The sequence below is a fragment of the Siphateles boraxobius genome, unplaced genomic scaffold (assembly GCF_051911475.1).
Source record: "Siphateles boraxobius isolate OS27281-9 unplaced genomic scaffold, OSU_SipBor_1 41, whole genome shotgun sequence".
NCBI classification, from domain to species: Eukaryota; Metazoa; Chordata; class Actinopteri; order Cypriniformes; family Leuciscidae; genus Siphateles; species Siphateles boraxobius.
Window position 1 is genome coordinate 5,946,023 of NW_027509042.1, and position 27,958 is coordinate 5,973,980.

Below are 27,958 nucleotides of genomic sequence, written 5' to 3' on the forward strand. Positions count from 1 at the left end.
GGTTCATGTTTCAAGTTGCTGATTAATTTCCTGAAGGGCTATGAATCGATTGGTTTGGTTAAAATTTTCTAAAAAGACACGATCGCTTTATATGATGAACAGTTTTAATTTAAGCTTTTATTCAAATATAAACTGAGCATGGGCTCAAATGTGCTGCGTAACACAAGAATGAACCTCATTGGTTCTCGCATGTCAAGTGAACATGCTTGAGCTTCCGTTTACCACAACTGATGTGTGAGTTGATGAATAAAAGCATAAATTCATAAATTGAGTAAAGTGAGTCGATGAATAAAATCATAAATTCATAAATTGAGTAAAGAGAGTTGATGAATAAAAGAATAAATTCAACCTTGTTCATTATATAAAGTGATCGGGTCTCTTCAGAAATTTTGGACTAAACCACTCAGTTCATATGAATTAGTTTTACGATCTCTTTATGAACTTTTTGAAGCGTCAAAGTGGTAGTTGTAGTTGTCAGTGGAGGGACGGAAAGCTCTTAGATTTCATCAAAAAGAAAAACGAAAGTCTTACAGGTTTGAAACGACATGAGGGTGAGTAATTAAAGACTGACACAATAAAGGGAAATTCGCTCTCAAAAGTAGACATACGTTTCTAGTTTAGTCACAAAAATAAGTTATTACTTATGCACATGTCTTTTATACTTGCACATGTTGTTACTTGACACTGTCTTGTTGTGCCTGCTTGGTTAGAATGGTTCAGTTGGACACTGAGAGTTTGATGATGGTAAGATGATTGTCAGAGATTGCTAAGATGTCTCTTCAAACAAAGAGGGAAACACAAGTCATGTAGTGATGTGTGACATTCGACTTATATCTATTGCCTGAAACTTTATATGTGAAGTTTAAAGTACTTTTGTGTTGAAATAACAGATCATATAAATAGAGCAACCTTAATGATGGAATTTTTTTTTTTTTATTGTGCTACATCATCTGGTCTGTGGCATTTCACCTACATCACCAGGTTTAACAGGTTTGTATTTTGGATTGCATAAGCAATCTGAAACCGGTTCTGTTTGATCCAGCATGTTTACTGACACATGTTCGTACAAACACACTGATCCCCCATTTGGTGATTTATAGGCTTTGTTTCCACAGTCAGCGGCTCGGCTCCAATATTTACTCCTGAACTCATGTGTGTTTACAGTGAACATTTGTGTAGGTAGAGGGGTTTACTTGTGTGATATACGGTTTGATTACATTTTTAAATTAAAATCAGTGTTTGCAATTGCATATGACAAATTTTCCCATGCCTTTTACACCTTTACACTCTTAAAAATAAAGGTTCCAAAAGGCTTTTTTTGCACCGATGCCGTGTAAGAACCATTTTTGGTTCCACAAATAACCTTTCAGTGAAAAGAAACATATTAAGAACATTTAAAAAAATCTAAAGAATCTGTTTCTACTAAAAAGAGTTTCCATGGATGTGAAGGTTCTCCTTAGATGCGAATGAAGAACTTTTTATTTTTTAGAGTGCATTTTATATATGAATTGAAGAAAATGTCAAGGATGCATATCTGTATAAATCCTGTGTAATTTAATGAAGTTAATTATTGAAAAATTGCATCCTTCTGACCTGCCCTTAAAATTAGCAATAAGTCATTTAAGAATATAAATTTAAGCACAAAGTACTACCATTTGTTTAAATGGCAACACTTCACAATAAGGTTTCATTATAGTACTACACTGAATAATAATACATGAGCAATACATTTGTTTCTGTATTTGTTCATTTTTAACGTTAACGTTAAATTATAAAAATACAGCTTTTCATTTTTTGTTTATGTTAGTTCACATTGCATTAACTAATGCAAAAATTTTCACCTTAAACATTATTTTAATAATGTATGCCCTATCTGTAAATGTTGAAATAAACATTTGAGTAAGGGATAATATCCAGCTGGTTGTTATCACAGAATAAACCCCCGACAGGGTGATCAGGACCCTGACGTAAAGCGGAGGCTACTTGCCGCATAAGTGAATAATTAGACACGAAATATTTAATATTGAATCAAAATATTTTATTACGTTTTTAAAAGCAAAGCTTCCACAGAGAGAGTTGCTAGCGCGACAAGTTCAAATTAGACAGACATTTAAGGGACATGGTACAGTCATACCACTTATTACACAGCATTTCGCCACATAAATAATTATGGGATAACTTGTACCGGTTTTTTATCTTATAATCCAACAGTGTACAAAACAATCGTCGCAAAATGGCAGCAGCTGCGTTTGTATGAAACAATAGATAGCGAGTCCACAATACTGGATGACTGTACACAAAATATTGATTCGACTTGAGTTTTAATATTTTATTAGCTCACCAAATGCAAAACTTCCACAAGGAAAAAACATCCCTTAGTGCTGCTGACTTCAGTAACCCGGATGAGCCTGTGTTATCTGTTTTCACCGGTTGTTATCGGGGAATAACATACCACTGGATGACGCGATTGACCAATCAGAATCAAGAATTCCACAGAGCCGTGTAATAACAAAGATTAATACATGCTGTAGAAGTGGAGTTCATATAACTAATGTAGTTAACGCCTTGGGGTCGGTGGAGGCGCCGCCGCGATCACTAATGTTAACTAATGAAACCTTATTGTAAACTGTTACCGATTTAACAATATCGTGGGCTAAAATGACATTTTAATCGATTGACACTTCATTATTCAAAATAAATGTGGAGGACTGTTAGCTAAAGCAGCTAATAAAAGATCACTGTCCTTTCCTTCAAAGTAATGGAAATATTTGTTCCTCTATATGCTCTACCTGAAGTGTTACTTTTTGTTAATTTTGTTGACACAACAGCCACTCCTTGCGCTCAGCAGAAGATGGGAGGAGCACCAGTGCTGTGACTGACAGCCATTTAGAGAAAAGCCAGTAAATCGAGATATCCTGATGAGTCTGGTTGGAAAACGGTTACTTTTGGTCTCAATCTTTTGTTGAAAGATTTGTTCAAAGTTATTGGTCCTTTTTCAACACAGGGGGTTGTAGAACCACCTTGTGGCAAGAAACGAAATGTTCTCTTACGAGAGGTTCTCTCGTATTGGGTAAGTTGGTTACGCTACGGGTAAAGTAATCTTTTCTCGAGAAATTGAAGCCAAACATTATCCTTAATTTTTCATTTATTGTCAACGCAGTGCAGCAGCCAGCAGACCTAGAGCAGGCTATCTTGCGTGCTCATTGGCTGCCCTGCGGCAACTGCTGCAGCCTACCACTGAGCCTCGCGCTTGACGTCGCACCCTCTACGCATCACAGCCCGCCAAAATGGGGGTGGCTTAGCATATAAAAGTCAGGCTCGTAGGCTGCGTCACTGATTTCATCATCTTCAGCGAAGCTCTCCTCCGCATCGCTGGTCTCTGAGAGAAGCCGTCCGCCGTCGAAACTAGCGACCAGCACGCTAGTTTTCTAGTGCTTCCGCTGTCGACCCAAAACAGCCTCATATCGGTCAGGTTACGAATGTAAGTTACGTGTCCGCTTACAAGCACTCACGCTTACTAGTAAATGCCCGCTGCTCACGCATCACAAAGTTATCTCAAAACGCTCCCCGTTCAAAGCAACCGGGACGTTACATGTGAAACAGCCAGCCTTCGCTGTCAGCGAGCCGCCGTATTCATGCACCGATGGCGCGCGCGCCGCACCAATACCTACGGTTCAGTTTTCCGAGCCCACGAAGCGTGGCGATCGGAACCCGGAGGCTATTCTGCCCATGGCTATGAATGTAAGTTACGTGCCCGCTTACGAGCGCTCACGCTTACTAATAAACACCCGGCGCTGCTCGCGCATCACAAAGAAGGGTATAATGTCTGGTTGTCCGGCTCAGGCCGATGGTGTCATAAGTGTAGAAAAGGTGCCCACATCTCAGTGTTCACCCCTACACACAAGCACTATACCCGTGTCTCTCGCTCTCACAGACCCCACTCTCCTAAAGCTGGCGAATGCCGCTCGAGTGTTAGATGTAGGAAACGTGCCCACAACTACGTGCCCTTCGCTCGCACATCACAAAGTGAACACAAAACGTTCCCCATTCAAAGCAATCTGGACTTCAAATATGAATGTAAGTTACGTGCCCGCTCACGAGCGCTCACGCTTACTAACAAACTTTTTACCCCGGGCGCCGCTCGCGTATCATAAAACGTTCCCCCTTCAAAGCATATGAAACAGCCAGCTACCGCTGTCAGCGAGCTGCCGTATTTGAGTGCCGAGGGCGCGCACGCCGCGCCCAGACCTCCGGTTCAGTTTCCCGAGGCCACGAAGTGCGGCGATCAGAACTCGGAGGCCATTCTGCCCCTAGCTATACATGTAAAAACATTGGAAGTGATTCAAGGGATATCAGAGTGGGTGCTAAGCACAATAAGATTGGGATATTCACTACAGTTCGCTCGCCGTCGCCTTCGCTTTCGAGCACGGACCGAGACGAAAGTGAAGCGAAAGTAGCGCATCTACTCCGTGCAGTACTGAACCAGTACTATAGAACCAGTACCTCCTTCTTTGAGCGAGTAAGGCTTTTACAGGCGCTATTTTCTCGTACCCAAGAGGGACGGGGCTCTAAGACCTATCTTAGATCTGAGATATTTGAACAGAGCTCTCATGAAAAGACCGTTCAAAATGCTCACGACCAGACAAATCCTTGCGCAAATTCGCCCGAGGGACTGGTTTATATCTCTCGATCTGAAAGATGCTTACTTTCAGATTCAGATAATACCCCGTCACAGGCCATTCTTGAGATTCGCCTTCGACGGCCAGGTATATCAATACACCGTCCTCCAGTTCGGCCCGTCTTTAGCACCCTGTACATTACAAAGTGCATGGACGCGGCTCTCGCTTAGGCATGCGGATTCTGAACTATTTGGACGATTGGCTGATTCTGGCACAGTCAGAGATAAAACTGTTATCTCACAGAACCGTACATCTCAGTCATCTGGAAAACCTGGGTCTCACGGTCAACTGGACCAAGAGCTAATTTCTGCCCAGTTAGAAAGTTTCCTTTCTGGGGATAGTACTGGAGTCTGTGGCTATGACGGCCCATTTATCGACGCAGCGTGCGTGCCGTGTGCGACACCTGACCGCGTCTTTCCAGAAGGGCAGCGTCGCTTCTCTGAAACGTATCAAGAATGCTGGGCTGTATGGCCTCAGCTGCAGCAGTGCTTCAGCTGGGCCTACTGCGCATGCGCCCGCTACAACGCTGGTTGAATGCTCGAGTGCCTCACCGAGCTTGGGCTCTCGGCTGCATACAAATCAAAGTGACTCAGATCTGCGTTTCAGCTCTGCAGCCCTGGTTAGCGGCCGACTGGTACCGGCGAGGGGTGACGATGGGAGCCGCTTTCGGCAAAGCAGAAGTTGACCTGTTTGCGTCAAAAGACAACGCTCATTCCCAGATGTTCTTTTCAAAGAACGAGGATGCGCTGGCCCAAATCTGGCCCAGCCTCTCACTCCATACTTTCCCTCCAGTCTCTCCGTTAACACAGGTAATCAAGAGGATCAGGGAAACGCGCCACTCGGTGCTCCTTATAGCCCCACGATCGGAGAACCAAATCTGGTTCCCCGAGCTGCCCTTGGCCGATTCCGGTGAGGAGAGATCTCCTTTCTCAAGCCCGTGGCTCAATCTGGCATCCCCATCCAGAGCGCTGGTCTCTGCATGCATGGTTAATCAACGGATACCCATTGTCCTGCCAGAAGGAGTGATGAACACGATTGCGCAATCCAGAGCTCCCTCTACGAGGCGGCTCTACGTGTCTAAATGGTCTGTGTTCTCCAAATGGTGTGCCGATAGAAATTTAGACCCACAGACATGTGGGGTATTGTGGTTGCTTAGTTTCCTTCAAGAGCTGTTGGACAGGGGCAGGTCCCCCCTCCACGCTTAAAGTTTATGTGGCGGCCGTTGCAGCATTCGCTGCGTGCGGTTCCCATGTGGGATCTTTCCTTGGTCCTAGAGGCCCTGAAAGCTTTCCCTTTTGAACCGATAGACTCTGTAAGGTGATAGGCACTCCCTTCAGAGCGCAGGTCATTTCTCTATCGGCTCTGCCAGCATCCGATAGTGAGAGTGATGTTAATCTCCTCTGCCCTGTCAGGGCTTTGAGGGCTTACATTACGCGCTCCGCCCCTTTCAGGTGCTCGGAGCAGCTCTTTGTTTCATTTGGTGGGCGCATCAAAGGTCTCGCCGCCTCGAAAAAGAGCCTGTCCAGATGGATAGTGGATGCTATTGCATCCGCTTATGTGTCTAAAGGTCTGCAATGCCTGTTGGGTGTCAGGGCTCATTCCACCAGAGTGGTGGGCTTGGTCCAGCGGGATTTCCATTCAGGACATTTGTGAGGCGGCAGGCTGGGCCTCCCCGTCCACATTTGTTAGGTTTTATAACCTGGAAGTTCCCGCCCTGCAGGCTAGACTTCTGTCAGTGTGGCCAGGGTGTTTGTCCTGCCCATATTATCATGCACAGACTTCTCTCACGCGACTTTAGCTCTCCTGGTTGAGCTGCACTGTATGGTGAATATTTATATGGACCGGCAACGCCACTCTGTATACCCTATATGAGCTTATAACATGTGCTGGCCCGCTCGCCACCTGTTTCCCACTTATCTGTTACCCGGGAATCCCTGGGACTCACGAAGTGGATGCTGGCGCGCAGGGCGTTGACAATGTGTTCCCGTAGCGTAAGCAACTTACGCAATACGAGAGAATCTCTCGTAAGAGAACGTACTCGGTTACTTATGTAACCTCAGTTCTCTCTAGAAGAGGGAACGAGTATTGCGTAACCCGACCGTGCAGGCGTCACAAGCGATTTTTGCTTCAGCTGATGAAACCAGTGACGCAGCCTCCGAGCCTGACTTTTATACGCTAAGCCACCCTTATTTTGGCGGGCTGTGACGCGTAGAGGGCGCGAAGTGACGCGCGAGGCTCAGTGGTAGGCTGCAGCAGTTGCCGCAGGGCAGCCAATGAGCACGCAAGATAGCCTGCTCTAGGTCTGCTGGCTGCTGCACTGCGTTGAAAAATTAAGGATAATTTTTGGCTTCAGTATATTGAGAAAAGATGACTTTACCAGTAGCGTAAGCAACTTGCGCAATACTCGTTCCCTCTTCTAGAGAGAACCGAGGTTACATATGTAACCGAGTACGACACCAATTACTTTAGCCAGGAAAATTAGGTTTCTTTTTCACGCAAAATTGCCATTGTATTCAGCTTTGTCTATTTTGATATTCAGTCTTATGAAAGGTCTTATTCAGAAAACATCTTAGGGCTGAGCTGTTTTTAAACTAAGTCGAGTCATAGCGTATTCTTAGAACAAAGCCACAGCTGCTCTTAGGAGAAACGTTAGAGAAGCTGCTTCTCTCATTAGCGTCTCACAACCGCAAATGTCCTCGGTACAATTGTACAGCTTTTTGTCAGGCAGAATTGTTGAGAATCACTCATAACATTTTGCATAAACACAAAGTAATAAGATCAGGGGTTAAAGGTGTCACGGACCGCACATTGAGCGAAGATGGCTTTTCAAAGGTTTTTAGAGATAGCAATTGCTTGTATTAATTGATGATGTGCTCCAGTGGTTCTTCATTATCCTATTGGCCCTCACCCTTCGTTAACTTGATAGATTTGCTGAGTTATTATCACATCAAGTCAAGTGTTAAAGTGCATGAGGAGTTTGTCAGCACTGAATTGATTATCTGTTAGCATTTAGCAGGCTCTGGTTGGAGTTTGATTGCCAGAATGTGTTAAAAGAGTGAAATCAGTTAGTGCCCTTTTTGGGTAATGGCTATAAGAGCTTTACAGTTGTGTCAGTATTGAAATACTTATGATTTTGACCTTTTAACAATAGCATGGTTTTTTTTCTTCACAGAGTGGACAAAACCTTCTCCAGGTCAAGACATATTTGGTAAGTCCCTCTCTTTCTTAAAGGTAGTTTACACACCTACTAGTGCTAAACCAATGTATATAATGCAATGCAATATTAGCAAACACTTTTTAAAATATTTTTAACATATGAAATATTTATACATAAATGACTTAACATATAAAAACTGTAAATTGTATCCATTGATAAGTGTTTATAGGCACAAAGTGGAAATAATAACGGTTTCCAAGTTGGAAGACAAATTTCAAGTGAAGTTTTATTGGACTTTTCCCAAGTAGGAATTTGGGAATTATTACTTTCCAAGTTTAATGCGATACAGCACACATTCACAGTTAAATTGTGTGCAAATGGCTATATATATCAAACACAAACAAACAAACAAAAACAATCAATACATTTTTCTTGTATTTTTATTTCTCTAAACATCCTTGTGTAGAACAAGACGGAACTTGAGAATTACAAATTAAAAGACTTGTTTTCAGAGAGTATATATTCAATATTTTTTGTTAATTGTAAATTTTTTATTGTTTTTGTTTGCATAACATATGCATAGTAACATATAAAAAATGTATGTGGTTTTAAAGGATTTTTTTTTCTTGTTATATGGATATTTTGATGTTTTTTAGAAAAAATGAAATATATATTTAATATATATGTTTTATAATATATCTACATATTTTTAATATAATTCATTTAATAAGAATTTTTCATTCCCCCCAGTTTAGTGTACCACAACCCCTTAGGCTCTATTGGCTTTCATATGATAATATTTTCCCCCATTGTACACAGAGTTTGGACACAAGGCACTAACTTTGTCATCACATTCCATAACCGTAAAGGTCACCTAAAGTCCTGTAATCGGTGTGGGAGGGGTAGTGAAGGCAGGTTAGATCCGGTTACCTCACAAATACAAGCAAACTCTGATATTGCTTTGGCATCAGCCACCCCCACCCTATACTGCTGGTGGAAAGTTTTACATCTGCTTGACTGACAGAGGGAGCTGGTTATGTGTAAAGCTGGTTTATAATGGCTGTGAAGAGGATGTGTCTGGAGAGGGAACGTGAAGGGAGAGGGCGAATGCCGGAATATAATTATGCCGGGACCGCGTTCACTCCACGTGTATCATCCCAAATGAGCGCCGCAGTGCATGCTAATGTGACGAGAGACCCAAAAGAAAAAGTGCAAATGAAAAACTATCTTTATTTTAGCTTTCTTTATACTATTCTTTCCCCCCCTTTTTTCTTACATTTGTTTTCTCTATATTTTCCTCCATATTGCCATTTCTCTGACTTTTTCTCTTTTTCGGTCTTACATACTCGGGGAATAAGTGTTTCAACAGCTCTCTTTAGTTGCATAAAACATAAAGTAACACATAAAGTACCAATATCCTGAGTTTTTTTCTTCTTCAGGTAAACTGTTTTTTTTCTTTAGATTTTTCAGTTGTTCATGTATTAGAAGACACAAAAGACGTTCCTTGAATATGAAAACACTAGATCTAGAGTCTATTTGCACTGTACAATAAGTTGTTTTAATAGTATTACTATTATTGCTATATTAAACTTTGGCTTGTCACTCGATCTGCAACATAAAAAATATAAATATACCTGTGTGGCTGTAAAAGTTGTATTTTTTTCATTGGGTGATGAAGTATTTAATTTTTTTTATTGTGTTTTATATTTTTATTTCAAAATGCAATATATATTTTTTACCTTTTTAAACATTTGCTACATTTGAGAACAGAAAATGTCCATAATCTCTTGATGAAGCTGTTGGTTGATTTATGTAACCAGTTGTGCTATTTAAGTAGGCACAGTTATTGATCAGTTCGAGAATCTCAAAATGATCAGATATCACCCGATTAATATGCTTTCTTTGGAAATATAAAAATATAACACTATTTGTAAAAACACAATTTGGCAACAATCTCCTCAAACACAGTACATACAGAAATGAACAGACTGTAAAAAACAGGTTAAATCACAGTTTTAAATTTCACCGTTTGCCTTTTCAAGGGCTCTTTTGTCGTGCATGTTTGGAATTTCACTGCTCTTTGCATCTGAACACTTCCTCTCATATACGCCCACTGCCACTGTCAGAGCCTGTGCTGTTTAGAGACACAATGCTTTTATGATTAGACCTATTCAGATCAGTATTACGCATCAGCTTGGTATTCTCTTCTGTATGGCATGAATGTCTCTGCTGTTACAGTTGCCGAGACGTGGCCCGTGAAGGCTTTTCCAGGCTGTTCTTTATCTTGCTGGCCTGAGAAAATTGTTAAGACAGCTCTCAGATTTATAAGAAACAGGCTGTAAAAGGGTGTACAGAGGCAAAAGTAAAAACTGTGCGCTGGATGTTGTGTCGCCATGTCCTTTCTCGAGGGACGAGCAAGTGCTCGGGATGAAAGCTGCCAGGGACAACAGGGACACTTTTAAGTGATGCTGTTGATGCAGCGTAGGTTGGATAAACTATCTGAAAGGACAATGTTAATACTATGGTGCTTTGCTTTGTACTTTGGTACTGAATGATTACCATGTTTATATACCATGGTATTTAAATGGTACACCAAGGTACTTCAAATAATGCCAAGGTAATACCATGCATCATGTCAGTACATGTCCAAAAATCCTTATACATAAATACCTTATATGTATTACCATGGTACATTGTCCGAAAAACATGGATAATAGTTGACTTTATTTTATTTTTACTATTGTACATAATATTTATTTTAAAAAGCCCTGCCTATTAAACTTGTTTTGTTTTAAGTGAACACGGTTAATAGTCAATGCAATGTCTCAGAATGGTTAAATAATTGCCGGTCACTAATAATAATACCATCATAACTGTTATCACTGGAAGTGGACATTTTGAACCATTTAAGTGTTTTTGGACTAAATAATTGCTTAATTAAGTCTTAATGTTGGATATAGCCAACAGTGCTTTGTTTTTTGTTTGTGTTTGGATTTAAGTTCACCCAGATTCCGTGAGGACACGGTCTAGTGAGGACAGCTCTGGTCTTTGGGGGACGTTAGCATGCTATGTCTCACAGCGACATCATTTAAGTAATCTAAGTTGACAGGATAAGTATACCCCTCAAAGATGTGCTTTCGCACAATGTGCTTCGGTCTAAATGAGATTGTTAAAATGCTCTTTGAAACGCATTTAAGGTGGCATTGAAAAATTGTTCTCTGCTATAATGTTGTGGAGCTCTGGAAAACATATTTCCTCTTACCTAAAGTCTGGAAATAACGAGAGCAGACTGGAACTTTATTTGGGTGGGGTTTACAATGGAACAGATTGATTACATTTCAATTTCTTGCTGCAGTGAAGAGTCTGGAATTGTTGAGGACGTGGGAACTGGTTGCACAGAGATGAGAAAAAAGTAATTATGCTAATTTAATGTTTTATTTTGTAATGTAAATGATATAATAATGCATATAAATATGTATTTTTCTATATCTATCTGTCTGTCTGTTTGTCTGTCTGTGTCTATGACTGACAGACAAACAGATATATTATATCGTGTCACAATAAATCGCAATACAAAAATGCATGCATGTATCATGAATAGTGACGATCTGTATTGTGTATAGTTCACCCAAAATGAAAATTTCTGTGTGAGAAAAAATTCAAGTTCACAGAGTTTTAGTGTCAGTATTACATTAAACTACTATATAATCAGTCCCTCCAGGATTTCACGATTTTTTTTATGTGATTTTTGCGATCAAAATGACTGATTTTGTGGTGGTAATTTCCAGAAATTTGTGATTTTTTTAAAAATATTTTATAATTAGGACATCACATATTGCCGTTTCACATACCATAATAGTATTATGTCAGATGCACAATAGTCATACATGACACAAATCACAAACAAAATGCATAAAGCTTGTTTATTTGGTCTAATCAAATTTTTTTTTTTTTAATTGTGCTGTAGCCTATTGTTGTTGCTTGATTAACATTAACAACAGCAGGTAAAGTAGGTTACTGTCACTTTAAGACCTACTACAGTAATGACAAACGTCCCAATCAGTTATTACTGATTGTTTTACGTAAATACTTGCCAAGATGAATATTTTGAAGTAATTGTAGCTATGTGTATTTGTTCAAGCGCTATAAAGAGAATTCAATATTCTAACTAGGCCGACAGGCGGTGACACGCAGTCAGTCAGTCAGTCAGTCAGTCACGCACACACACACACACACACACACACACACACACTTGCAGTCAGAGACAGACTGTCACTCGACTGGTTGAAATTAGTTCTCTTTCACGGTATACTGCGCTTTTAATAATTCTTTTTAGTACCATCGAGCATATCGTACTTTTTGTTATGTCATTCAATCATGTTAAACGCGTTAATAAGTTTGCCGTACTGCCCAATGAAAACCTGGGCGCTTATGTGAGAAGGCAGGAGAGACGCATTTTCTTTCGCCATGTTTCTGACAGACCACTCACAGACATCACGCGTGCGCAACATGTATTCTGTATCCACGTAAAAACACATTGAAACTTTAATTAACTAGAGATATTTCAATTGGGTGATTTTAATTTGAATCGGAGAGACCTAGCCACATACTGGCCATCAGGTTGAGGGAATGCGAGTCTAAGGCATTTATCAGTGCAATAAAATCTTTAGACGATCAGGTCACCACGAATCCTGTGAAAATTAATAACATATTTCAGGATTTTTACACAAATTTATACAAAGCTGAAACCGATTTGGATGAGTCAATCTGCAAAGAGTATCTCGGTAAATTAGAACTGCCTCGGATCTCACAGATGGATAAAGACTCTTTGGAGGCCCCGTTAAATTTGGAGGAGCTCCACGAATCACTAAAAAGTCTTCAAAAGGGCTAGTCGCCAGGCCTTGATGGCATCCCTCCTGAATTGTATTTAGAGATATGGGATTTGGTAGGGACTCTCATGCTTGATTCATTTAATCTTGCAATTGAGCACGGGGCATTTCATAGAGATCAAAAAACACCTTTGATATCATTGCTTCTTAAAAAGGGGAAAGATCCACTAGATTGCTCTAACTATAGACCAATATCACTCATCTCATGCGATTTAAAAGTTTATGCTAAAGTTATTGCCTCTCGCATGGAGAAAGTAATCCATAGCTTAATTAAGGAGGACCAAACCGGATTTATTAAGGGACGTCACGCATCCGATAATATGCGTCGACTTTTTCATGTTCTAGATTTTGTAGACGCCTATCCGAGCCCTTGTGCGGTTTTTTCATTCGACGCTGAAAAAGCCTTTGACAGGCTAGAATGGAATTATATGTGGGTAGTTCTGCAAGGTTTTGGTTTTGGTGAGCATTACATCTCCATGATTAAGACACTTTACCACTCACCTGAGGCATCAGTCTTAACTGGTAATATTATTTCCCCCCCGTTCCCTCTACAGCGAGGAACGAGGCAGGGATGTCCACTTTCCCCCTTATTGTTTTGTTTATCCCTTGAACCACTAGCACAAGCCATTAGGAAATCTGCAGTAACACCGATTAAGATTCATGACCATAATCATATTATTTCGTTGTATGCGGATGACATAATTTTATATTTAGATCACTTTGATATGTCATTAACCAATGTAATTAAGGAATTCGACCGCTTTAGTAGTTTATCGGGATACAAGATAAACTGGACAAAATCTGCTCTAATGCCAATTAACAATGTTAAGGTTAATTGTCCTATCCCCTCATTCATTCCTATTAAAGATTCTTTCATCTATTTGGGTATTACCATATATAAAAACATCCATAAGATTGCCAGGGACAACTTGAATAACGTTTTAGGCAAGATCAAGAGTGATACTCAAAGATGGAATAATCTTAGTGTCTCTCTTCAAGGCCGAATCTCCGCAGTGAAAATGATTTTTTTTACCTCGGCTTAGTTTTCTTTTTTCTATGCTGCCGCTTCCCTTTATGGCACAACTTTAATTTTTTATGTGGAAATCAGCCATTTGTCCAGCCTTCACTGGGTATAAACACATGCGGCGACTTATTTGATAACCAGGGACTTTGCGCACTTCAAGAACTAAGAACTAAGTTTTGTTTACCAGCATCCTCATATTTTGTCTTTTTTCAGCTACGCTCGGCTCTCAAGGCATATGGGGTTCCCTGGGCATCCCCCATTTCCTCCCATCCTATGTGGGATTGGATCGCACCATCCTCTGGTCGGCCTTCTGTTTTTTAATAGTAGATTTAATGACCTCATTGCAAAGGCTCTTTCTATTAAATCTATCTGGAATCGTGAATTATCTGATTTTAATTTATTGGTCGACTGGGAGAGGGTGTGGTCTAATCTAGTCTTAACTTCTAAAAACTTGGCTCATCGTCTTATCCACTTCAAAGTCATCCATAGAGCATACATAACCCCTTACAGGAGGTTCAAAATGAAACTACAATCAACTTATAACTGCCACATCTGTAACACTGTATCGTCAGGTACTTTTCTTCATATGTTTTGGGAGTGTCCAGTTGTTGCCAACATATGGGATAATGTAAACTTGGTTCTATCCTCCTTTCTACAAATTGATTACATGTCTAATCCATGTTTATGTCTTCTCAATGACAATTCTGAATCCTGTATAAGTTCATTGCCAAAAAGAATGTTGTTTGCTGGGTTTACAGCTGCGAAGAAGACAATAATACAGAACTGGTTTACTCCGCACATGTGTGCAAAAACATATTGGATTCATAGCCTCCACAAAATAGTGACTTGTGAATGTACAACAGCACGAATTAACAAGGCTCAACCTAGAACCATTGATGCATGGCAATGTTTTTCTTCCAAAATATTGGATTATATGAAGGAATGACTATTTAAAGATCTCCTTTCTTTTTTTTTTATTATTTTTATTTTTATTATTATTTTTCTCTGTCATATTGTTAATGTTTTGATTATATGTCTGTTACTCCCCCGTCCCTGTCTTTTTGTCTGAGTGGATGTTTGTTTTATTTTTATTTCTAAAAGACAATAAAGAGTTGATCACAAAAAATTGGGTGATTATAATTTAATGTTTTTTGAATTTTTGTGATTATTTTGCGGTTAAATTAGGAATTATGCAGGATTGCAAAAAAATGCGACATTTTGTTGATTTTGCGTTGTGTTCAGCGATCGCATAATCGCGAAAAACTGGAGGGACTTATGGGGGTTATATTTGTGGGTACTGATAATGCCAGATGTCTTATGTTTCCAGTAAAAAGTGGCCTACTTTATTTTAAATATATCTAGTCAGGGACAGAGTGCAAGCATATTCGTCTAAAATAATTCTGTATTTTCAGCTTCAGAATCATGAATATTTTTATTCTGCTGTCACCATTGTCCTGTATATTGGGTTACCAGCAATATCGTAAGTTCAATATCGTGATATTTATCAAACCGTGACATGATCGTTACACCCCTAGTTAGCCATATTCAATTATTCCCCTACTTAAATGTAATTTTACAAATACAATGTCAATTCAGACTGTTTTTAGTGTAAAACTAGCCAGGTGAGAAAACCGACCGATAGGATGTGGGTCTCCACCCACTGTTGTTACCTGATAGCCCAGTCTGAGTTAAACTGAAGGGGAGTTTTCTTAAAGCTCAAAATATTTGTAATGACTGTTTTAGTGTATTGTTGCATTAGTCTGTTGATAGCTTTCCTTGGTTGATGAATTCTTCTGATGATAATTATTTCTGAATGTAGCAAAGATTAACAACATTTGCTAGTTGGAAGATTTTTAGCCAGAGAGTGATTGAGAGATGGCAGGTTTAAACCTGGTTATGGGAATTTGAAAATAGACCTGATTCCTGTCAGATTTATTTTGGAAATAATTCCCATGACACCAAAGTCAGCCGAGAGCCTGGATAGTGTCGTGTCAAGATTAGGCAGTTTGTTTTGAAGGATTCTTGTCAGTGAATATTCATTTAATCCATTTATACAAAGAAAACAGTCTAGATATTGTTCCAAAAGCAGACAGAATTTGGGTCATATAATTCCATTAATTTGCCAATTCATTTGCATAACTTTATATTTTCAGAATCAGAATGAGCTTTAGGCCGTGTTCCACCAAATCGTTTTTTCACGCGGCTGGCGTATTTTCTTCAATTGTTTTCAATGGGAGCGCCCCGTTTTTAGAACGCCATGAGCATAACGAGGTGCTGAGCGTTTATTTCATGCTGAAGCGCTGAGCGTTCGGCGTTTTTTATAGGTCGCCGAGAGTCGAAGAATGTTCAACTTTGGGTAAAACGCAGTGCTCTTCACTGTCACTTTTTACCCAGCCGTCCAATCACAGTGGAGGAGGGGCGGAACAAATACCACACCGACCAACTGTCACAACATTCCTTGTGTACAACGACATCAACCAGCAGAGCTAACCGAACAAAATGGATGAAAAATATTTTTTTTGTATGAAACAAATTATCTGCGAAATCAGTTACAAGTAAACTGTGCTGCGGATATTCTGTATAATAGCAACGAATCGTCTCAACTGAAAAAACGCTGTGCTGTCAAAACGCTCTCAATCGTTTTTTCAGCTGGCTAAAAACGCTTTGGTGGAGCCGTAAGGCCTAAGGCCGTGTGTCCACCAAAGCGTTTTATTTCCCCGCAGCTTATTTAGCTTAGCTTATTTTTCCAATTGTTTTTAATGGCAGCAATCATCACTGTCACTTCATACCCAGCCATCCAATCACAGTGGAGGAGGGGCGGGACAAATACCACACCGACCAACCGCTACATTCTGCTTGCACAACGTCAACAGATGACGACAACAACAAGCATAATAATGGAACAAAATAATTTAAAACAAGAGCCAGAGAAAATACTTTACATTGTAATGGCATTTTTATATAGAAACACTACAGAAACAAGCGGTGAAATCAGATACTAATAACACTTCGTAATGTACAACGTAATGACGAACGCGGTTGCCCAGCCCTGTTTGTTTGAAATGCGAGAGGCGTCAATTCCCGTCATTACATTGTGCGTCAAGTTCAAGTGTTACTCTTTTGGCGTAAATCGAGTTGTACGGCTGTCTGCCGGAAGCTAGTTATTTTAGATTATAAAGTTTTAAATATGGATATTTTTCTTACACGAACGCATCGCTTCACTTCAGAAGACCTTTATTAACCCCCGCAGAGCCGTGGAGCACTTAAATCATGCATGAATAGATGCGTTTTAATGGACTTCCAAAGTCATACAGCCATTCATTCCTATTATCAAGCTTGGACGAGCCAGGACATTTTTTAATATAACTCCGATATTATTCGTCTGAAAGAAGAATGTTATATACACCTAGGATGGCTTCAGGATGAGTAAATCATGGGCTAATTTTCATTTTTGGGTGAACTATCCCTTTAATCTATGAATCAAACAGTCAAATCCCATAATAAAGGTCACTAAACGCCGCACACTTGGAGAATAAAGCTCATTCTGATTCTGAAGCTCAGTTATTTTTTCAGAGTTGAAGTGAATTCACCATGTGCATTTGCTTGCTTAGGCTATCACACCTATGTCCTGAATATGTTTACGCATGGCTCTAGTGGAATTATGCCAGTTTGAAATGGCACAGCTTACATAAAATTTTTCCGTTTTATTTCTAATTAAAAATTCTCTCTTTTGCCTTTTGAGCTGTCATTTCTGTGCTCTCCGTGACTGACATGAAGAAAACGCATCTGAGGTAAAATAAAGATTAGGCCCTACCACTTAAGGTATTATTTTTTGTAAGTGTTTTATTTTAATGTGCTATTTAAAATGCTTTTAAATATAAATGTGACAAAGTTCAAGGCACAGGGAAGAAGGGGATACCGGTGAACGGTAGACGAAAGTTTTAAAATAAATTAAACAAAATAAACTGCAGGTGCTTCATAGCCGCCTATACATAGACAAAACGCAATGTCAATGTCCCAGGCCTGGTCTTCTCTAGTCTTCCACTGTCGTCGCTCCTCCTCATAACCTTCGGAGCTCCTGGGAGTCCAGACTGGTGCAGCGCACAGTGGCGTTCATTAACACTCGTGCCACTCCTTTCCACGGCTCGCGCTGCTCTTCACAGTAACAATAAAACGACATTATTTTGACCCATAAAATCTTGTGTATTTTCTTCCGTGTAATCGACTATTGTTTTCAGTGTCGACTAGTAGCAGCTTTACCGTTAAGTCCACTAGTCTTGCACATCCCTAGTGCTCAGGGCTCTGTAGAGCCGGCCAGATGGCATCAGTTCAAAGAGGAAGTGGCCTGGATGTGTGGGGTCCAGAGTGATTTTTCCTGCCCTTTTATTCACTCTGGATGAGTAAAGTTCATGGAGAGTGGGGAGGGGTGTACGGATGTACTCTCAGCAGTCCGAACCGTCCTCTGTAGTCTTCTGAGTTTCTAGCTGACCCAAAGCAGACAGTTATGGAAGTGCAGAGGGCAGACGCAATGACTGTAGAGTAGAACTGCATCAGCAGCACATGTGGTAGATTGAACTTCTTCAGCTGGCGAAGGAAGAACAACCTCTGCTGGGCCCTTTTCACAATGGACCAACACCAACAAATCTCTAGATACTAGCTTTAATCTATTTTTGATTGATCCACTATGACCAGATACGTCCCATGACATGACAAAAAGAAAACAACACCCAGTTCTTTTCTTTTCCATGGTCAGTTATTCTAGCCCTTGAGGTTGGTTTTGTTTGTTAACCTGAAACCCGTCCCGGACCCTCCTGCTGTGGGCAGAGTAAGAACCATTAATGGAGAGAATACTTGAAAACAGGTTTGACTTCTCTACTTCTCTAAGAGCCAGGGGTGAAACTTCAACAGTCTTCATCATACACAAAGAACTCAACGATCAGGTGGACGTCTCAGAGTCTCTGTCTGTTTGGTTGTGGACAGAAAAGCTTTAGAGAGAAGAGGCCTGGTCCATTTGCTGTTCTCTATTTGTGTGGAGCTGCTGTGCTGAGAAACATGTTGGGGAACTCAAGAAAGGGGAATGACAGAAGGTTGAGCTTTTCCGAGGCTGTTCTACTTAAAGTGCACAACCTTTGGTAAGATACAAAGTTGTGTGCAAGAACTTTAAATATTGTAGGGTGATTGTCATCGAAAAGGAAAGTTTTACTTCTCAAGAGATTGATTTTTCATTGCTTAGGAGACGTAAAGGAGTTCTCAATTATGTTTCAGCTAACTTTCTAATCTTAGCACAGTAATATAGTTAACATTTCATCTGTTACTCATTAGACATTTTAGAGAGTGTTCAGTTTCAACTTGATTTCTTTCCATTAGTTAAACCGGAAGTAAATTCAAATTTGTTAGAGGAAGTATAATGAACTAGACACTGTAGATTGCAACATTGATAGATGTGGGTCTATTTGACTTCCCAGCATGCACCGTACCATAAATAAATAATGCAGATACTGTCTGTTTTATTGTTTGCTACCTTTATTTATGCTCTTTCTGAGCCACATGTCATGTACCAAGACAAGTGAAGAGTGTGCGTGCTGTGTAGATGACTTGCAAATAAGATTTATTTTATTTTATTTTATTGCTCTTAACCCAATCAAGATCGTGATCTAATTTGATTATTTGTACTTTCCATAGACATTGTCTTGTGTGTTTCCTAGTTCTAGAAGTCTTGGGGTATAGTGGGAAATAATATTGTTGGTGAAAAAAAGTATTGTTTATTTCTGTGAGATTTTACCACCCAGTTACTGCTGCTTCATGAACTGAGGACTGATGGGAACTCTGTGGTGTCAGTGGCTCCGTGAAGGATGTTCCCATCTGAGATGGTCCATCGGCTCAGTTTGCCTGCAGCTGTGGGAATATTTTGGGAATGGCAGCAAGTCTGTTTGAGGTAGTTTAGAGGGCTGGGTGGGCTAATTGTAGGCTTGACAGATAACATCCTTTTAAAACTACATAAGAGGCTTGAATTACACACACACACACACACACACACACACACACACACACACACACACACACACACACACACACACACACACACACACACACACACACACACACACACAGAATGTTTTAAGTTCAAAACAAGCTAAGCAGTATTGACAGCATCTGTGACATGCGGTCGGTTACCACAGAAAATAATTTGACTTGTCACACAAAAAGTTGTATTTGTAGTACAGCGCTTACATTGGTAATCAATAGGACAAGGCATTTTAAAAGCAAACGTGCAGCTAATATATCTTTTTTTCAAGGGAATGAATTTACTCACTCTGATATAGTTTCTGTAACTTTACTTTTGACCAGATCATGACCAGATTCTAAGAATTGGATGTACAGATTAATAAAAAATGCTGGGTTGTTTCAACCCATGTTTGGGTCACATATGGAAAAACCCAACCATTGGTTTAAATTTTTAAATTGCATTTTTTAAGTGTTGGGTTTGTCCATATTTGACCCAAACATGGGTTGGGTCAACACAGTATTTTTTAGAGTGTAGTTATAGCACACAAGTTGTATGTAATTGTATGACACTTGTGATGTTTTGCTAAACTTGAAAGCCTCAAGCCCTAAATATACCTTGGCTGTCTGTGTTCCCCCGACAGTCGCTCACTTTCCTTATGATGTTATATGTCATCAGGAGAGTCCGCAGACATTCGCGCACACCGTCCCTGTGCTCAATTTTTGTGTCCACGCTGACACTGTGTGTACAGCAGCGCTTGTCCAAGGTGAATGCTGAGACAGAAGAGACCACTAGGTGGAAACACACAGTTGTGATGTATTGTGCAGTTGTCAAAAAAGAGTGTAGAAAGATACAAAACAACATGTTTTTCCAAGAACAGTAAACGAACCATCGTTTTTGTTTTGGTTCTTGTTCTAAATTTTGCATGCAATGGTGGATCCGCTACTTTTCTTCTTCTATCCGAGCAAATGTCCTGCAAGTGCCCTCCGACGTCTTGTGGAGTATAGAAAAGCAAAGTATATGCTCGAGTATCATTGTGAGCCTCAGTCCCCAATCAGGGTCCTTTTGTGTTCCATAGAACAAAGACAGTTTAATGGGTTTGGAATGACATGAAGGGTGAGTAAATCAATTGTCAGTTTTGAGTGAACTATTTTTTCAGCCGAAAGGAGCACTTTCATCAACGGAATGAATGAATGCCGGTGGGTAAAGAGAAATATTGCCATGAGAAATAGAGATTGGAAAATGTGGGAAAAAAAGGTCAGATAAAGAGATGCAAAAACTGGTTTGAAAGCAATAGATTGTGTGCTGATAACCCAAAAAAGGCAAGAGAGAAGAGGAGTGAGTCATGAAATGGTGAGAGAAGCCAGGGAGGAGGAAAAGAAACAGAAAGATTTGGGAAAATTAGAGAGCGAGAGAGAGAGAGGGGGAGGGAGGGAACGATAGCAAAGCGAGAGCTCTGTCCATCACCTGCCCATTTAGTTTGGAGCTGCAGAACAGATAGTTCAGTGCTGATTTGTCGTCTGTACATACAAGTAAGTAATGTGTCCCACTCTCTTTCTCTCACTCCATCATTATATCGCCTGTCTTCTGCTGGTGTGTAGCTCAGGTGGTCGTAGTGGGAGGGAGTCAGCTGAGGTGTCAGACTGTTTTAGCGGAGCAGGTTGAGATGAAAACGAGTGAGCCGTTTGTGGGCTTGTTTTGGGGGCATGTTGTTGTTTTTGGTAGCGATGCACAATACCAGTTTTTGGTGTGTAGTGAACATAATTGTAATTTAGATTTAAGTGCGTTTAATATGTTTTTGAACTGTTAACTCTTGTAATGATAACATTAAATACAGGACAGTGGATGATTACCAAATTAAAAATGAAAATACATTATTTGCTTTATGATATCTGAACAGTTTATACATTCTGTTAGGAATATCATTGGCATCTTTAGTTTTTGCATGCGAGAGTTTTAGCAAATCATCTTGATTTTCTGTGGTTTTTACATAGATCACGATTACTCTGAGTGTAATTTAGGATTATGTTTTCTTTGTGCTTTGTGCATTTTTGCGAATTGAAAAGAATAGAAAGTACAGTGTTTCCTCAGGTCTTCTAATTATTATGTTTAGCCATGATTTTCTCTTAATGTACACTCTGTTCTGTAGTTTTTTGCTAGTGTCAGATAGCTTATTGCTAATTCATGTAAACACAGTCAAATTAATTTGTATTTGCAGGTGCACCTGACAGACCCAGTGAGCAGCTCTGCTTTGCATTTTCTGTGTAAATCCTGTAACTCTTTCTGCCTCCAGCTTTTCCTGAGCCTTTCCTAACCCTTGCCCAATTTAGGTCTTAAATGGGTCATATTATACTTTTTAAAACATTTGTATATCATTGTTCTTGTTGCTCAGTGTATAGAGAATAACACTGTCAATGTGTTTAGTTCATAGGTTTGATTTTTGAAGATCACGCAATGTAATAATGTATTCCTTGAAGTGTGTGAAAGTGTCTACCAAATACATAAATGTCACCTTAAACAGATAGAACTTTTAATTTACAATTCAAAGGTTTGGGGTTGATTTTTTCCAAGTTTTTGATCGAAGTGTCTTATGTTCACCTATGCAGCATTTTTTCTATCAAAAATACTGTAATACAGTAATATTGTGAAATATTATCATTTGAAATAGCTGTTTCTATTTTAAGATGTGTGTATATACCTGTTTGTGTGTGTGTAATTTATTCTTATCATGGCGAAGCTGAATTTTCAGCAGCCGTTACTCAAGTCTCCAGTTTCACATGATCCTTCGGTTGACTGGACTCTGTTATGATTTGCTAACCTCTTCAAATGTGAAATGGGTTGCAGATTTACTATCAGGTGCAGAGACATCTTTATAATGTGCTTTGAAAGGTTATGCAGAGCAGTAGGTGCTACACACAGATAGGAACTGTGCAATTTAGGTGAGCATTTGTGAAATGGATCAGAAAAGGGAAGATTAATTAAATGCATAGATTAAATCGTTTTAGAGCCTTCTGCTGTAATGTTCTTCTTCAAAAATGCAAATGCCCACACTGACTGTCTCTATGGGAAAGTCACTTGCATTATGTGTGTTGTTTCAGCCTCTTGTGTCACATCTCAGTCATGCTCGGCTGATGTGCTTTGACAAATCAACAGCTTGTACCGCTGTCAAAACTTCCCAACGACTTCAGGGGCTTTTTAGCACATAACCTGCCATCAGGCTAATGAAGTGACTCAGCCCTGGCGATCCTCAAGAGGTAAAGATCTAACAAAACACTGCTGTGCCTTTGGTGACTAGACATGATGTTGGTGGCATCTGACATCCCTTTCAAGATGTGTCTCCGCCACTTACAAACCCAAATGCCTTTTTGTCCTGCTATCTACGGTGACCCAAGTTTAATTTGGTTTTTAACAGTATGCAAATTGTCACTGTTCAGTGTTCACTGCAACATAAGCAGGTGCTACGAAACTCTCTGTTTTTGAAAAAACCTGCCTACTCTGACTCCTAGGAATTGTGTAAAGTCAGTCAATAACTTTGGAGTTTGCAGTTTTGAGAATCTCTTTCCGATTTTGCATTCAATTTTCTGTACATCAGACAGTGTGGGCTTGCCACCTAAAGGTTTATTCAAAAGCAAACTGTGAATATATCGCTGAAGGTCGCCCTCCAGAGGTCTCTTGAGGGCATCTCTCATTAAATGCTTTTCAATACTTTCAAGCTGGATAGTATATTCCACGTACACATTCATTCATTCAAACTCAGCAGTCCTGTTTTCTCATTAACTGTAGGACAACCTCAAGCAAAATTCAATGTTATAATAAAGTAATAATCATCTGGCTTCAGTCGAGATGGATCATCATCATCATCAACTCGTAAAACAAAGCTGTAAAACCGATACGTGCCTTCAGAAATACATTTGTATTTGTCCAGAATGGCATGGAGGAACAGATTGTGTGCCAAATGGCAGGGGAGTTTGAATTGATTTAGGATCAGCTGTTTAAAGCTACGTGAGCTGAGAATATTCGATGTGATGTAAAATAATGTGTTTGATCCACTGGCTTGAGTCAAATTACAGGCCAACGGAGAGAGGGAACAAAAACCGAGAGCTTGATTCTTCTCCATGCGGTGTGTGTCATTGAACCGTACTGCAGTCTGCATTCACACACACACACACACACACACACCCGCCTGTGTCTCTTTCGGCATCTTGTATTGCATACTATTAATAACAAATCAATTCCTTCTCAGCTGGAGCAGTTGATTATACCGAGCATTTCTAATTTGATCTTCAGACGAACACTTGTGAAAAAATGTGAATGATCTGATTGCCTTGAGTTGTTATGGAACATGGTTTAGTTCTGAGGATTTTTGTTTGTCCACAGGAAACAAGATGGCCGAATCCCGCGACTATCTGACCCGTTAGAACATCCTGGTTTGGTCAAGTCCTTTCCGCCATCACCTGCTCCGACTCTTCTAAAGGTTTGGCAGATTTTAACATTTCACTCCTTATTCCTCTAATCCAGTTATATTCCAGCATGGCCATAGGTTCAGTCGGAGAAGTGGTAGGAATATCAAACTGAAGAACTGAACTGCCTTCTCTCATTTATTTCTTCCTGCTGTTTAACTGTCTTTTTCTTTTTCCTTTGACAACCAACTATTGCAAATAGATAAGCTGCTTCTTTGTGTGTGTGTGTGTGTGTGTGTGTGTGTGTGTGTGTGTGTGTGTGTGTGTGTGTGTGTGTGTGTGTGTGTGTGTGTGTGTGTGTGTGTGTGTGTGTGTGTGTGTGTGTGTGTGTGTGTGTGTGTGTGTGTGTGTGTGTGTGTGTGTGTGTGTGTGTGTGTGTGTGTGCGAGCGCGCTACATCCAACTTATTTTTTTAATCTTTTTAATTGTTCTGTTTTCTATGGAAGACTTGATTATTGGAGTGCCATAAAAAATAAAAGGATGAAATCAGTCATCAAATTATTCATTAACTTTGTTTTAAAGAAATTAATTATATTATTCTGATAAAAAGTTACTGTTAAGACATTTATATTGTTACTCAAGATTTTTAGACTAAAGACACTGAAGAATGATTCACATTTTTTTTAGCTTGATTGGCAAATAGATAGAGACAAGCATGTGTGGAAAAAAACATATTATTATATTAATTCATTATTTTATGTATTCATAATTGATTCCTTCATTGTATTTTTAGGCAGCAATCCTAATCCTCCATAGAAATGATCCTTTATTAATTCATGCTTAAGCATGTGAAGTGTGTAACCAGATAATTCTGCGCTAGCACTCAATTTCCCCCTCAAGGACCAACATCCAATTTTAACTTTAGAAATTATACTTTGTTGAGGAACTGAATGCTAATGTTATCCTAAAAGAAATCCAAGCTCCTCCAGGCATCAAGATCTCCCGATGAACCACAAATTAAGCACTTCAATAGCAGTGGCACCTTTTAGTGTGAGCTGACCCGGTGGCGGTTCATTACTGGACTTTCCTGGGAGGCTGTAAATAAATTTGAGGAGGCTCAGCCTCTCTTGCCTCTTCTGAGCTACCACTCTTTTGGCTGTTAATATCAGTTGTTGAATAAGACGTTAGCTAGTTTTATGAGCTGAAGATGAGCCATTGTTTCTCCAATACTTGCTCTTCTCCTGGGACACCTATTCCCCTCATTTAACACCCAAGTGCTTTTTAATTGAACCCATCTGTGTCTCTGAGCAGCTCTGAGAGCCATTAGCACAAGGGCTTCTGGGAACCAGGAGGATTGAAGTGTCCGTGTTAGGTATGTCCTAGAATGATTAGCGTCCCGGTGGAATTTTAAACAGTAGAATAAGATTAGCTCAATCTAGACTGTGCAGTTAAGCATTTATGTATTTCGTTAAGTGTCTCATAATGCGAGATGCTTATACTGTACAATCAGTTCAGCATCTCTGTAGAGCCACACCGGGCTTATAAAGGCTGTGAATTTAGTTTCTGCATGATCCAAGTGAAATTTACCAATGCATTTTTTTAGTTCAGTGTTTATTGCCTGTAGATTATGGACTTTGCATTATGGTTTTGTTGTATTCTCCGCCTATTAATAGTAAGCAATATTTTATAATGCAAAAGTAAGATTTTGTTGTACACAAGGTCTGCTGATATTGTACAGGTATCACATAAAAATATTGTAAATGGGTTCTTTTTAATGTTCCATTTGAGAACAAATGACTTTCTAAATCGCAAATGTTTCATTATGTTTGTTTTTGTGCTCCTAAAAGCATTAAATGGACTCATTTTTTCCATGTCTACTGCCTTTCATGTCACAGTTCAAGATGGACACTAAGAAATGGGATGGAAATGTGTGCATCATTGTCCTACAGTGTAATTCATCACATGGCATTCATGACTCATGTGATTTGTCTAAAACAAAAACAACCTTACCAGTGTTGTTTTTGTTGTTAACTAAAACTATTAGAAATAATTTTTATTAATTTAAATAACAAAATATAAATATTTGATTAATTTTTTTTTAAAAACTTTAGAAATAAGTTGAAGTACTAAAATCATTGAGTGCAATCTGAATGTAGTGCACTTAAATCTAGCAAGGGAACAGAACAGGGGTGCGTTTCCCAAAAACATTGTTAGGCAACTATGGCAGCAAGTTCTGTCATTATCAGAGTCGGTGTTTCCCGAAATCATAGTTCCAACGAACATTCGCAAACAGCATCACAAAGTTGTGTGGTTAGAACGAAAGCTCTCGACCTGTGGTTAGAAGCATACTTTCTTTTTTGCATGACATGTGGACCTAATAAATCCTTATCTTGAGCAAATCAAGCAAGCTGACATTCAGTACAATCTACATCTTTTATATCAAATATATACACATTTCATTTACGTCTTTTAGTTTGGCAAGAGATTTAAAGCGCAGTTTTTGAAGAGTGCGTATGAGCGATTGTGCTCAAGTATGTAAGAAGGAGCCTATGATTGAATATGGAATTAATAAAGCAAAATAACTGAGAAAAATTAGAACTCATCCTCAGATGCCATGTCCGTAATTTATAGAAAAGAAATATCTCAAAACGAATTATTCGGGAAACACTTGTGACTAGCTAGTTGATTTCTTCAACGATGCATGGTACTTGTCACAAGCGCGCCAGATCCCTTTGCACCTCCCCTCCGCTCACAATCACCTGAGTTCTGATCACAATCATCTGTAACATCGCAATCAAGGACACTACTTATTCTGCTCTCTCACACACTTCTTTGTCTGGTCTCATCCATTTCACTCGCTTTGCTGGGCTTTATAGACTTTTGCATCCTCTTCTTCCTTTTATGTAGGTATCCTGTAGAACTCAGTGTCATGCACTAGATGCTACAAGAGATGTGAACGCAGTGGTTAAAGACGTCCGTCTAGTGCATGTTTACATAACGAAACAATGGCACATTCCGAACCAGATGAATAATATAGGCATTTGCGAACTGCACAACATACAAAAAGAGTTCAAAAAGGCATAAAGAAATAACCGACGGCATCATGTATCATTTCTGCAAAGATATGGTGCCTGCAAATATCATCAATAAAGCCAGCTTCCCAAAAAATTATACAGACAAGTATGTATGTAAGAAAATATTAATTCAAATTCATGATTAAGATCGAAATCGTAATATTGATCAAAAAAATCGTGATAGTAATTTTTTGTACATATCGCACAGCCCCATTTTAAAATATTAATAGAAGCTATTATAGTATATATATAAAATAACACTGAGCCTTAATGCAGAACTTGCATAGCAGATTTGATATCATTTTATTATCTTTTCCACCAGATGAGCAACTGCCATTGAAATCCAGGTATTCTAGATCTTGTTGGTTGATGACGTCACGTTTGCTGATATATGTCTTTGGAGGAAGGTCATGTGGTTGAAGTTAACCAAAGGACAGTAATCATTTACAGAACTATTAAGTGTCCTGCTTCTCATATTTTTCTCCTCAGACAAATATGCTCGTAATCTACAGTAAACACTTATAGAGTTTCAGAAGAGATCTCAAAAATGTTGTAAACGGTGCCAAGATTTCTGAGATTTTAAAATGAACTCGAAACATTTCTCGTCGGCTATGCTATCCACATTAATTATGCAGCTCTCTACTCTTACTGTTTGTCAACAATTGTCTCGTTCCTGTCTATTTTTATTTGTCCTACTTAATTTTAGGTGAAACATCTGAGACGAAGTTGAAA

General features: G+C 39.4%; 1 protein-coding gene across 8 annotated transcripts in view; it reads left to right on the forward strand.

Moving 5' to 3' along the window:
- Nucleotides 1-27,958, forward strand: part of rap1gapb (RAP1 GTPase activating protein b) — a 106,469-nt gene that overhangs the window by 53,448 nt on the left and 25,063 nt on the right. For 5 of the 8 annotated variants that reach the window (XM_077197967.1, XM_077197963.1, XM_077197966.1 and 2 more), the window contains exons 2-3: nucleotides 7,852-7,887; nucleotides 24,131-24,227. Coding sequence is in view for 2 of the 8 variants with exons in the window: in XM_077197959.1 (XP_077054074.1) it covers nucleotides 7,852-7,887; nucleotides 24,131-24,227 (133 nt within the window). In the remaining 6 variants the exon portion in view is untranslated. Of the gene's footprint in view, nucleotides 1-7,851; nucleotides 7,888-21,191; nucleotides 21,286-22,851; nucleotides 23,008-24,130; nucleotides 24,228-27,958 lie in introns of those variants that run through there. The other 3 variants (XM_077197964.1, XM_077197965.1, XM_077197968.1) reach the window with 3 other exon arrangements.